Source organism: Cherax quadricarinatus, chromosome 21 (assembly GCF_038502225.1).
Source record: "Cherax quadricarinatus isolate ZL_2023a chromosome 21, ASM3850222v1, whole genome shotgun sequence".
In the NCBI taxonomy this organism is placed as follows: domain Eukaryota; kingdom Metazoa; phylum Arthropoda; class Malacostraca; order Decapoda; family Parastacidae; genus Cherax; species Cherax quadricarinatus.
In genome coordinates this window covers 9,100,903-9,113,642 of record NC_091312.1, presented here as the reverse complement: position 1 = coordinate 9,113,642, position 12,740 = coordinate 9,100,903, and the positions used below count along the sequence as shown (strand labels likewise).

Below are 12,740 nucleotides of genomic sequence, written 5' to 3'. Positions count from 1 at the left end.
GTATGTAAATATAATGTATGGCTATATTAAACTGTGATGGCCGAAGGAATGTTGAGGAAGAGAGGCACAGTGAAGGTAGAGAGAGAGATGAACATTGATAGGCATAAGCACAGTAAATGGAAGAAGATACAGCGAGGATAGCAGTGTAAATGTTAAATGCCTATAATCGTTTCAGGTTGCTGTTAAGATGGCAGCAACAAAAACACCATTTGCTTGAAAGAGAAAAAAAGAAGAAAGCTGTGCATACATGCAGTGAGAGCGGACTAGTGATTATTTTTATTTTATGCAACAAGGAGCCATTTGCCTGATATGCAAGGAAAGTGCATATTTTTTTAGGCGTAAAAATTTTAAAATGCACTATGAATTACGTCCCAAGAGGTATTTATTGTTTTTAAAAGTATGAACAAGCAAGATAAGTTCGCTTATGCAAAACGTCTTTAAAAGGCGTAATGGCTAAAATGTATCTGCAGTGTGCATTAGCTATCACATGACTAAGTACCGGCGAGAGCAGCAGACCATTCGCTGACTAGGTGTGTGTGAAGAGGCGCACAGGGAAACTAATGGTGGAAATGTACCCCGCAAGGTTGCTTGTATCAAGAATATTTACCAGCATCTACAGTCACCAGGTACGTTAGTGACATGAGAAGAGCTGTGTAATACATCACAAAGCAGTACATTTCAAATATTTTATTGGCATTCAATGAGAGCATCGACATTCTAGACACTGGAAAAAAGACAGTGAAGTGTATGTGTCTTTTCCCACATCTTCCCAGTATCACTATACCAGTTTTCATTCTAGACGCTGCTCAACTTCTAATTTTTAATAAGGGGCCATAGATTCAAATTTTGAAACTACGAAGTTGTGTGCACGGCAATGTATGAAAGATATGTAAATATTGAGTTCAGGGGTGCCATTGAGTTACGCGGAAATTTGCAATGGAAAGTGCGTAATACTGATGGGTTTATGCAATTGAGAACTTTTTGTTCATATTGGAAAAAAATTATTTTGGGCATTTTTTTATGTCTAGAAATATTTAGAAAAAAATTATTTAATAATAAAAAATAATTTAATAATAAACAATGATATATATTTTTTTCGTTAGGTTCAGAATGATTTTTGCGAAATTATTGCATACACAAATTTTCGCTTGCCTTATTTGGCAAGAAGATCATTGCTATTTAAGCCAAAATCACAAGTTTTACTTATTCGGCATGATTATATATATATATATATATATATATATATATATATATATATATATATATATATATATATATATATATATATATATATATATATATATATATATATTTTATATATATATATATATATATATATATATATATATATGTATATATATATATATATATATATGTATATATTTTTTATATATATATATATATATATATATATATATATATATTTTATATATATATATATATATATATATATATATATATATATATATATATATATATATATATATATATATATATATATATAATCTGTGATATTGTTAGAAATCACGAATGCGCTTGAAATTTCACCAATTTTTTCACTGTGGTTCTGCATATTGTAATATCACCTGTTTACTCTGATCATATTGCATAGTCTGAGTTGGGACAAAGAGAAAAGTGTGACAACTTACGGTGTAAGGATCATGATTACAAGTAAAATTGGTGAAGTTGCACGAATGAATGAAAATATATTGAAATTGAATACTGAACTCCTCATGGAATTTCACTGCATTATTCACCAGCAGACTTTGCGAGGTGAGGTTTTCAGGTTCGAGAGAGTGATGAGTGTTGTTGAGTCAACCTGAATATCAGCAGACATCGCCTGTTTCAGAGGTTCGTGTCTGAGATAGATTCAGACTTTAAGGATGTGCTGTACCTTTCTGAAGTTAGGTGGTTAAGCAGAAGTACCATGAATAAGACACAATACGCGATTTATGGCATTTATTTCTTTATCTCTGTATTGATTGATAGTCCTTGATGGACGAAACGTTTTCTCAATAAACGCCATAAAATGCATATTCATATACTTATTTATAAAACTCTTATTCATATACGTGGTGGTAAATGTTACCTTTAATAAACTAAAAGACGTCATTCACCGCAAGAAAATTTTCTGACCGTGCATGAATTTATTTGATTTTCTTGAGTGATGTATTAGAACATTTGAATTATTTAATTCCAAAGTTCATGCGACGAGGAAACCCGATGGTTGATGGGACGAGGAAACCCGATGGTTGATGGGACGAGGAAACCCGATGGTTGATGGGACGAGGAAACCCGATGGTTGATGGGACGAGGAAACCCGATGGTTGATGGAACGAGGAAACCCGATGGTTGATGGGACGAGGAAACCCGATGGTTGATGGAACGAGGAAACCCGATGGTTGAGGGGACGAGGAAACCCGATGGTTGATGGGACGAGGAAACCCGATGGTTGATGGGACGAGGAAACCCGATGGTTGATGGGACGAGGAAACCCGATGGTTGATGAGACGAGGAAACCCGATGGTTGATGGGACGAGGAAACTCGATGGTTGATGGGACAAGCAAACCCGATGGTTGATGGTACGAGGAAACCCGATGGTTGATGGGACGAGGAAACCCGATGGTTGATGGGACAAAGAAACCCGATGGTTGATGGGACAAGGAAACCCGATGGTTGATGGGACGAGGAAACCCGGTGGTTGATGGGACAAAGAAACCCGATGGTTGATGGGACGAGGAAACCCGATGGTTGATGGGACGAGGAAACCCGATGGTTGATGGGACGAGGAAACCCGATGGTTGATGGGACAAGCAAACCCGATGGTTGATGGGACGAGGAAACCCGATGGTTGATGGGACGAGGAAACTCGATGGTTGATGGGACAAGCAAACCCGATGGTTGATGGGACGAGGAAACCCGATGATTGATGGGATGAGGAAACCCGATGGTTGATGGGACGAGGAGACCCAATGGTTGATGGGACAAACAAACCCGATGGTTGATGGGACGAGGAAACCCGATGGTTGATGGGACAAGCAAACCCGATGGTTGATGGGACGAGGAAACCCGATGGTTGATGGGACGAGGAAACCCGATGGTTGATGGGACGAGGAAACCCGATGGTTGATGGGACGAGGAAACTCGATGGTTGATGGGACGAGGAAACTCGATGGTTGATGGGACAAGCAAACCCGATGGTTGATGGGACAAGCAAACCCGATGGTTGATGGGACAAGCAAACCCAATGGTTGATGGGACAAGGAAACCCGATGGTTGATGGGACGAGGAAACCCGATGGTTGATATGACGAGGAAACCCGATGGTTGATGGGACAAAGAAACCCGATGGTTGATGGGACAAGGAAACCCGATGGTTGATGGGACGAGGAAACCCGATGGTTGATGGGACGAGGAAACCCGGTGGTTGATGGGACAAAGAAACCCGATGGTTGATGGGACGAGGAAACCCGATGGTTGATGGGACGAGGAAACCCGATGGTTGATGGGACGAGGAAACCCGATGGTTGATGGGACGAGGAAATCCGATGGTTGATGGGACGAGGAAACCCGATGGTTGATGAGACGAGGAAACCCGATGGTTGATGGGACGAGGAAACCCGATGGTTGATGGGACAAAGAAACCCGATGGTTGATGGGACAAGGAAACCCGATGGTTGATGGGACGAGGAAACCCGGTGGTTGATGGGACAAAGAAACCCGATGGTTGATGGGACGAGGAAACCCGATGGTTGATGGGACGAGGAAACCCGATGGTTGATGGGACGAGGAAACCCGATGGTTGATGGGACGAGGAAACTCGATGTCCAGTATATATGCTAAGTCGAAAGTTTTTAAGGAAAAGGTGAATGAAACAAGTCAGTGAAGGTCATTTTTTTAGTTTCCCTGTTATAAAGAACTCTCATCTAAGAATGAAAGTTACAGTGAAGCGCTAAAGCTCCTGCAGGGTGACCTCAAGAAAAGATTTAATGATTTACAAAAACTTAGGCAGAGGCTTTAAGAATTTTCAGTAATCTAAGTTTCACCAGATGACTCGAGTAAAATATTTCAGTTGGAACGCATTGATTTGCAAGCCAATGATGCTGTCAGAGACATTTACAAAAGAAAGCAGTCTGTTGAAATTTATGAAAGCCTACCTGACACATTTGTAAGCTTATAGAGGTTTTTGTAGTTATTTTCGTAGTCTTTGGCAAAATATACATTTGTGAACTTTTTTCAAGGATGAAAATGTTTAAATCTAAGATTTAGTCAAGACTTACTGATGAACATTTGCACAAAATTTCGAGACAGTCACAAACATTGAACTTGTTGTTAATGCTTTCTCTACTAAACTGCAGCCTCGGATATCACATTAAGTAAATAAGAGCTGTGTTACGTTATCTATTCATAGTATTAATTCATATGTGGTTGAATTTTAATAAGAAACTGTTATATTCAGTTGCACTTTGTTATTTTGCGGGTATAACTTATTGTTAAATATGATGTATCCTTTTTTGATACTGGATCTCTTTATCTCAGTATAATAAAATATGATTGAAAAGGTAAATTCTGATGATACCAAAATAGGCCGTCCAATTCATTCTAATGAGGACATTAGAGCACTCCAGGATGATTTGAATAGACTGATGCAATGGTCGGAGAAGTGGCAGATACAGTTTAATATTGACAAACGCAAAGTTCTAAATGTTGGACAGGAAAATAACCATGCCACATATAAACTAAATAATGTAGATTTTAATACTACTGATTGCGAAAAGGATTTAGGAGTTCTGGTTAGCAGTAATCTAAAACCAAGACAACAGTGCATTAGTGTTCGCAATAAAGCTAACAGAATTCTTGGTTTCATATCTAGAAGTATAAAAAATAGAAGTCTTCAGGTTGTTCTTCAACTATATATATCCTTGGTTAGGCCTCATTTAGATTATGCTGCTCAGTTCTGGTCACCGTATTGCAGAATGGATATAAATGCTCTGGAAAACGTACAGAGGAGGATGACAAAGTTGATCCCATGTATCAGAAATCTTCCCTATGAGGATAGACTGAAGGCCCTGAATCTGCACTCTCTCGAAAGGCGTAGAATTAGGGGGGATTTGATCGTGGTGTATAAATGGAAAACGGGAATAAATAAAGGGGATGTAAATAGTGTGCTGAAAATTTCCAGCCAAGACAGGACTCGCAGCAATGGTTTCAAGTTGGAAAAATTCAGATTCAGGAAGGATATAGGAAAGCACTGGTTTGGTAATAGAGCTGTGGATGAGTGGAACAAACTCCCGAGTACAGTTATTGAGGCTAAAACGTTGTGTAGTTTTAAAAATAGGTTAGATAAATACACGAGTGGGTGTGGGTGGGTGCGAGTTGGACCTGACTAGCTTGTGCTGCTGGGTCTGGTGCCGTGCTCCTTCCTTGAGTGGTGACCAGACTGGGTAGGTCATTGGGCTATTCCGGGGGGGGGGACATGGACCTGCTCCGCATGGGTCAGTAGGCCTGCTGCAGTGTTCCTTCTTTCTTATGTTACATTTTTTTACGTTAGTCAGCTAGTTATTGAAAATTATGAATATTTTTGTAAAATGAACAATTTCTGGTCGTTCTTTCATTTTGAGTGTAATCCTTTAATAACGCTATTAATGTTGGTTATATTAGTTACAAGTTAATCACCGTCAGTTTCAAGGGCTACCTTCATTATACTGTTGGTCATGTAATGTGCTCCCGTACATCCATGAAGGTGTCCGTGCGTGCAGTAATGGAACTTTGCATGGAGGATTCACTTTACCCGTGTAGGTGGCCGGGTACTGCGAGGTGGAGGATAGTGACTGGTCTCAAACATTGTCTGTGATACTCGTTGTCTTAGTTATAAAGTGAAGGTAATAAAGGTTTGAGACGCCCCGCGGCCAGAGCACTGACACCTCGACCTTGTCCTCTAAAGGGAGGGGGGAAAGTTGATTCCCCTTGGCCACAATAAATGTGATGAATCTTTATTAATTGTAATGATATTGTTGCATGCATAATTTTTGAAGAATGCTAATAGAGTAGAAAATTAAAATATGATACAGCAAGAGGAATAATTATTTTAAAATTGTAATTATAGAAGTGGATATGAAGCCAAGGTTAGCAGTGTGAGTGTACTAAGCAGAACCAGGGCACTGACTGCCCAGTACCATCATGCTCACTCATGGTGTGATGAGTGACCCATGAGGGTTGTGGTGGGTGGGGCTTCTTGCTCCCCCACTCAGTATGAGGGGGGTGACCCATGAAGGTTATGGTGGGTAGGGCTTCTCGCTTCCCGACTCATGGTGTCATGAGTGACCTATGAAGGTTATGGTGGTTGGGGCGCCAGTAATATATATTATGGCCTTTGTCTTGTGTTCACTCAACTGCTGTTTTGACTGAATCCCACTTGAGTAAACATGCAAATCACAGATAAAGAAACATGAAGACAGCATTTTTAAAACATGATATTTATTATACATCGTTGTTGATATTAATGCAATAATGTTAGTATTTGCAAGATAACCTCTGCTAGTGCTGAACTAGAAGTATTTCACTTTATATTGCAGTGATGTGTTGCACCTGGGATGAATCACAGCTCTACCACGTGATGAGCAATGTGGAGGTAGTGTGTGTGTGTTACACAGGGGAGGTAGTGTGTGGGGGTGGTAACCTCAAGTGTGTGTGTACTCACCTATCTGTGGTTGCAGGGGTCGATTCATAGCTCCTGGCCCCACCTCTTCACTGATTGCTACTAGGTCCTCTCTCTCCCTGCTCCATGAGCTTTATCATACCTCGCCTTAAAACTATGTATGGTTCCCGCCTCCACTACTTCGCTTTCTAGGCTATTCCACGGCCTGACTACTCTGTGTGTGTGTGTGTGTGTGTGTGTGTGTGTGTGTGTGTGTGTGTGTGTGTGTGTGTGTGTGTGTGCGCGCGTGCGTGCGTGCGTGCATTTGTAACAAAAAGGATAGACATCTAATTTAATACATTTATAGGAGAAGCTCTAAATACGTGTGGGGTTATAAAGCGCCTGGGGAAATGGGATGCAATCAAGTTTCGACCCTAGGGGAGAAAGAACAGGTCCAGTTCCTTGGATCAAGAAGCCCCTTCACCGGCATCAAGAAACCTTCCTTTGAGAGATGGCTGGAAGTGGTGATGTTTGTGGAGGGTAGGGGGATCGTGCCGTAGTTGATGAGATAAACAAAGGTGGCTAGATGATTACTGGATCCTCTTGGGTGAGGAAGAGTAGCGGGTAATTGGCTTTTGCATGGTGAGGAGGGTGGTGTGGTCGGTGGGTGGGAAGAAAGGTAGGTGTGGTAGAGATGTTTGTATGTTAAGACACATAGGCAATATTTAAACATCTTTATTCCGAAACGTTTCACCTACACAGTAGGCTTCTTCAGTCGAGTACAGAAAGTAGGCAGGAGCAGTAGAGATATGAAGACGATGTAATCAGTCCATCACGCTTGAAGATGTAGATTTGAGGTTGTCAGTCCCTCAGCCTGGAGAAGAATTCTGTTTCATAGTCTGAAACAATGTGAAGAACAAGCGACAGTGTGGAGACTTATATACTGTCGGCAGGAAAGGTGTAGAGTAGCAGAAGAAAGAATGTAATCACTGTAAGAATGTAATTTTTCTTCTACTCTACATCTCTCCTGGCGACAGTATATAAGTCTCCACACTGTCGCTTGTTCACGTTGTTTCAGACTATGAAACAGAATTCTTCTCCAGGCTGAGGGACTGACAACCTCAAATCTACATTTTCAAGGTTGTTGGACTGATTACATCGCCTTTACATCTTTACTGCTCGTGCCTACTTTCTGTACTCGACTGAAGAAGCCTACTGTGTAGGCAAAATGTTTCGGAATAAAGGTGCTTAAATGTTGCCTATGTGTCCTACTTACCAACTTGTCGGTATTGAATACCATTTTGATATTCAGAGATGTCTGTATACTGGTCAAGTTATATTGTTAGTGGGTTTGTGTTTGAGAATGACTCGCCTAGTGTGGGTCAGTAGGCCTACTGTAGTGTTCCTCCTGTCTTATGGTCATAAATGTGCTCATATGTGTTGACTAGGATCAAGCTCCAGTTCTTGGGTTCCTCTAACGAGCCTGGCCCATGGCCGGGCTCTGAGAGTAGTTAATCTCTCGAAACTCTTCAAAGATGTATCAAAGGTAATGGACGTACGTGTGTGCGCATACATGTTCGTGCGCACTAACATAGTGTTTGCAGGGGATGGATTCCAGGCTTCTTTCTCTACCTCTTGACTACTAATGACAAGTGTTTATTCTGAATGGAGTTAACTACCACCACTTCCTGGGAGGGATGTCAGAGCACTACCATTAAGGATATTTCACGTAGCCATATAGGAGCCACCAGACTTTGAAAATATCCCTTTGAATGAATTTTTTTGAACCATGTATTAATAAGTTGCATTTGTTATCGGAGTGGCTTCTAGAGCTGGATTGCATTTTACTGATAATGTGTATCATCTGGACAAGGTAACGAAGATTTGCTTGGTAGCTTTTACGGCTCAATTTATTTCGTTATTTTGTATGACATAACATTGCACTGTGATGCAGTGCATTGTTTTACACAGCATGGTAGTCAAGTGTTTCTGCGTTGCATTATGTTCCATTGTAGTTACACTGTTCCAGTGCTTTGAATGGCATTGTATGGCATCACTTCGTAATGGAATACATTATGTTGTATCATTTTTGCTGGCATTGACGGGTGATGCGATATTTTGCTTTTATCTTTCTATGACTAAAATATTGTTTTCTTTCCACAGACGAACGAGACGCCATCCAGAAGAAGACATTCACAAAATGGGTGAACAAACACTTGAAAAAGGTAAGTTCGAATTGCTCGTGTTGAAGATGGGACGTAGAGAAAGAATGGAAACAGGGGAAAATGAAGAATAGTGCCAATTGAGGGAGGGAGAGAGGGAAAGTAAATGAGGAAAAGTAGAACTAGATAAGGGAGGGATAGAACAAGCAGAAAAGATTGATTGATTGCATCGACTTCAGGCTGAGGGACTGATTACCCCAGACTCCTTCTGATCTTCACCATTCTTCTTTTTATAGGTCTGATGATGCCATTGTGTGGCGAAACATTTCCTCAATAAAGATACCCAAGTGTTGCACATGTATCTAATTTATCAACTTGTCGGTTCTCTGAGCCATATATTTACAGAGATTTATTACCTACCTCAAACAGTATATCTCATAATACATTGATACTAACCTTTGTTTATTTTACTACGTTAATTTTCGTACACGATTTCCATCATCAGTTTCTTCACATTCCCTGTGAACATACACATGTTATTTTTCGTTATTCACCTCAAGGGAGGTTATTTGATGCAGGCGAGAGGCTCTTGATTCAAGGAATTGGACCTGTCTTTCTCTTCCTTGGATCAAACCTGATTGCTTCCTATTACCCAAATCGCTCTGATTCACTATTGGCTTGGTGCCCCCCCCCCCGGCTATAATAAACATACTATAATTTAGCTATTTTAAGTTGGAATTTGTTAAATTACATAAATTAAAAAAGGGCCCAGCATGCTGTGTAAAGTCCTAGGAAACGTTCAAATGCCGTGAAAATCTGTAACATGAATAACCTGTAACGGTTAAAAAAAAAAAAAGTTGATAACGTTCATATTGTGTGTGGCCTCGTATGGGAGCAGTTGTTGGTTGTTGTGCATAAACGTCTAATATAGGTAGATACATTTTCTAATAGCATTTATAAAATACAGAAACATATGTCTAGATAGACTGTTGTTATTTAAGATGAAGCGGCCACATGTGTGTAGGAGTCATTGGTGTCGTAATATATTAACATACAGGGGACTGGGGGGTGGAAAAGGTTCCTGGGGTCAAGGACTTACTTGCTTACCGTGGGTCCTAAATAAATACAGTATTGAGTTGAATTAGGTAAGCGGTATGCTGCTGATTCTCCTGTTTCTGCTGTTGAATTTATTTTCGTCGCTGTTGGTCATTACAGGGGGCGGACAGTAAATTAGTCACTTAAGAAAGTTGTTACTGACAACAAATAAGTAGTGTTGGTAGTAGACTGAAAGTGGTTCCAACAATTGTTTAATATTCAAGGCTTTGAATAACTAAACTGTTTCAGTGCTTTAGAAATCAACCACAATAATTGAGCGACTATGATGGATGTCATCAGAGACTAAACTTTAGAATGGAAAGCATTCTGGGAACACTAGACTCGTACATTTTTTAGAATCGCTGTTGGAATAACCATGTGAGGATATACTAATCTTGTACAAACATCCTTACAGCTGTAGATTCCGCAGCTCTTGTCGTAAACATTTTGAGTAAGGTAAATTTTGCTTGTGCGTATGAACACATACAGTGTGTACTCACAGATTTAGGTTTTCTTGGCTCCTGGCCCTACATTTTAAGCTTCAAGTGCTAGTACTAGTTTCTGGTCTCTTTAGAAATATTATACTCTTAAAACTAGGTATGGAGTTTGCCTTCATCTCGTAACAAATGCTCCAGCTTAACGGATCATGTTGAAATGGTATAAAATACCGACAGGTTGATGAGTAAGACACATGTGCAACAGTTGGGTATCTTCAATGTTGAAACTTTTCGCCTACACAGTAGGCTTTTATCTACTTCTGATTTAAAAAAAAATATATTTCCTAACATCTCTGAGTTTCATCTCGGTGTTCATACAGTACCTGTGTCCAGTTTCCAGTTTCTGCTATGGAACGCAGCTCTCTGATGGTCACTGTACTGACAGTAAAAATGTAATGGTATCTATAAAAGTAATTTGAGCTTTAAGAATCCTACAAATTTCATAGATAAAAAAACTGAATTTGTTAATCAAATACTTGGGTCTCTTTTTTTCGCGTCTGACGACACACTTAACTGTGTATACAAGAGACTCGCCTCATTAGATTCTGGGTAACCTTTAAAAGTATGCCACTAGAGAGGTTTGGAGGGTACCCAAAGATGACGCCATGTGTCAGTCACCCTAGATGTGACAAGCAGGTTATGTTTGGATATGTAGGCACATGTCTGCGAGAGAGGTACATTCAGTACTGTCGAATTTGCGTACTTAGGCAGCTTTCCTTACCTACAGAAGGTAATTTTCAGAGTGGATTCTCTTGTGCTGTACAGTATATGTGTTGAGGGGAGCGTTGGGACCAGTGAGTGAGGTTGTTCATTCTACGCAGTTCGAGGCTATCAGCATAATCGGACTGATCGGAAACTCGTCAACTTGCTTGCAGAATTCCTTCTGGGAGACACGAGAATGTTGATAATTTCTCTTACGCTTGATGGGAGGACGTTGCAAAATCTTGAACACACACTACTTATCGGAACAAAACAGTGACAAACAAACTCGAATCGCATCTTAACTGAAGTTATTCAAATTGAATGCGTCATACAGAGTCCAGGGGTGACGGGGGGGGGGGAAGTCAAAATACTTTCGTATGCGAAAGCCAGGGCAAAAAATAAAATTTAGTATTGGATCATTGCTTAAAGGACATGGAACTTAACCGATGGCAACGAAGAAATGCGTGAACTACAGAAGACACAATACGGAGTTCAGTGAGCCACTCTTGAACACTATGCTTTATGGTTCACTTATAGAGGAATAAAGAGAGACAGTTTTATGATATGATATATCAAGGTATCTTATTATTCAAAATTAGATACAGGCACATTAAACCAATATCCTAAATGTACCCCTGTTAACCATGGATGGTATTCCTAAGTACTGTCTCAGGCCACACACGTGGGATTCCATGTTCATCAAGAGGTCCAAAAAATAAACATCACGTGCCTTAGATAACTCATGGAAATGAGAATCTGGACACGAGTCATCCCAGTAATTAAAAACTGCACAGGTGGCAGTAAAGTAAGATAGGTGATTGAAGGCCAATGAATAAGAGAGTGACATAGGTAAGGAGAGAGGAGGTGAAATGGGTAATGGTGGGGGTTGGGCGGGTGACCGGACGGACACTTGTCACCACGTAATTGTTGTTTTGTTTACATCCTGTATTTAGTAGTGACGTCACGCCGCGTCTGGCTTCTCGGTTAGCTTGCGGGGGGGTTGAGGCCACTGCCACTAAGTGTTATTTTTACTGCATGACCGCACTCTTTATGGACACACTTTTCTGGGAAATTTGTTATTGCTTATATACATATGTACTCCGACTCATGGCTCCTGGCATTGCGGGTGTCTGTACGCTTCACCCTTACACTGTGTATGAGGTTTGCCTACTGTCACATCCATCCATCTATTTTCCATCGATAATTTTCCATCGATAATTTTTTTTCCATCTCACTACCGTGAGATGGAAAAAAAAAATTGTCGTGGCCCGGTCCCAGACCAGGCCTCCTGGTTGATGGCCTGATCGACCAAGAATGTGCCCGTCGCCAGTAGTCGAACGTATACCACAACCCAATTAATCATAAACCGTTTTGAGGAATCTGTTGAGTTCCCTGTTGAAGACAGCTAGAGGCGCAGGAGGCATCCTACGCCGTCTACCAAGCCTCTTTGTATTCACAAGTAGAAATTTCGGTGTGCAGGTTTGGGACCAGTCACTCCAGTATCTTCCAGATGTAGACTATGATGTATCTTTCCTACAACTCTTGGACTTCAAGCGCTTGCAGTAATTTAGGTGTTTGACTAAGTTTATAGGTGAAGGTTCTCTACATTTTCCAGCTCAGCAATTTCACCTGCCTTGAAAAAGGTCG

At 40.6% G+C, this 12,740-nt stretch overlaps 1 protein-coding gene across 49 annotated transcripts in view; it reads left to right on the top strand.

Moving 5' to 3' along the window:
• Window positions 1-12,740, top strand: part of shot (dystonin-like protein short stop) — a 956,738-nt gene that overhangs the window by 524,947 nt on the left and 419,051 nt on the right. For all 49 annotated transcript variants that reach the window (XR_011392260.1, XM_070087199.1, XM_070087187.1 and 46 more), the window contains exon 2: window positions 8,801-8,862. Coding sequence is in view for 48 of the 49 variants with exons in the window: in XM_070087199.1 (XP_069943300.1) it covers window positions 8,801-8,862 (62 nt within the window). In the remaining variant the exon portion in view is untranslated. The remainder of the gene's footprint in view (window positions 1-8,800; window positions 8,863-12,740) is intronic.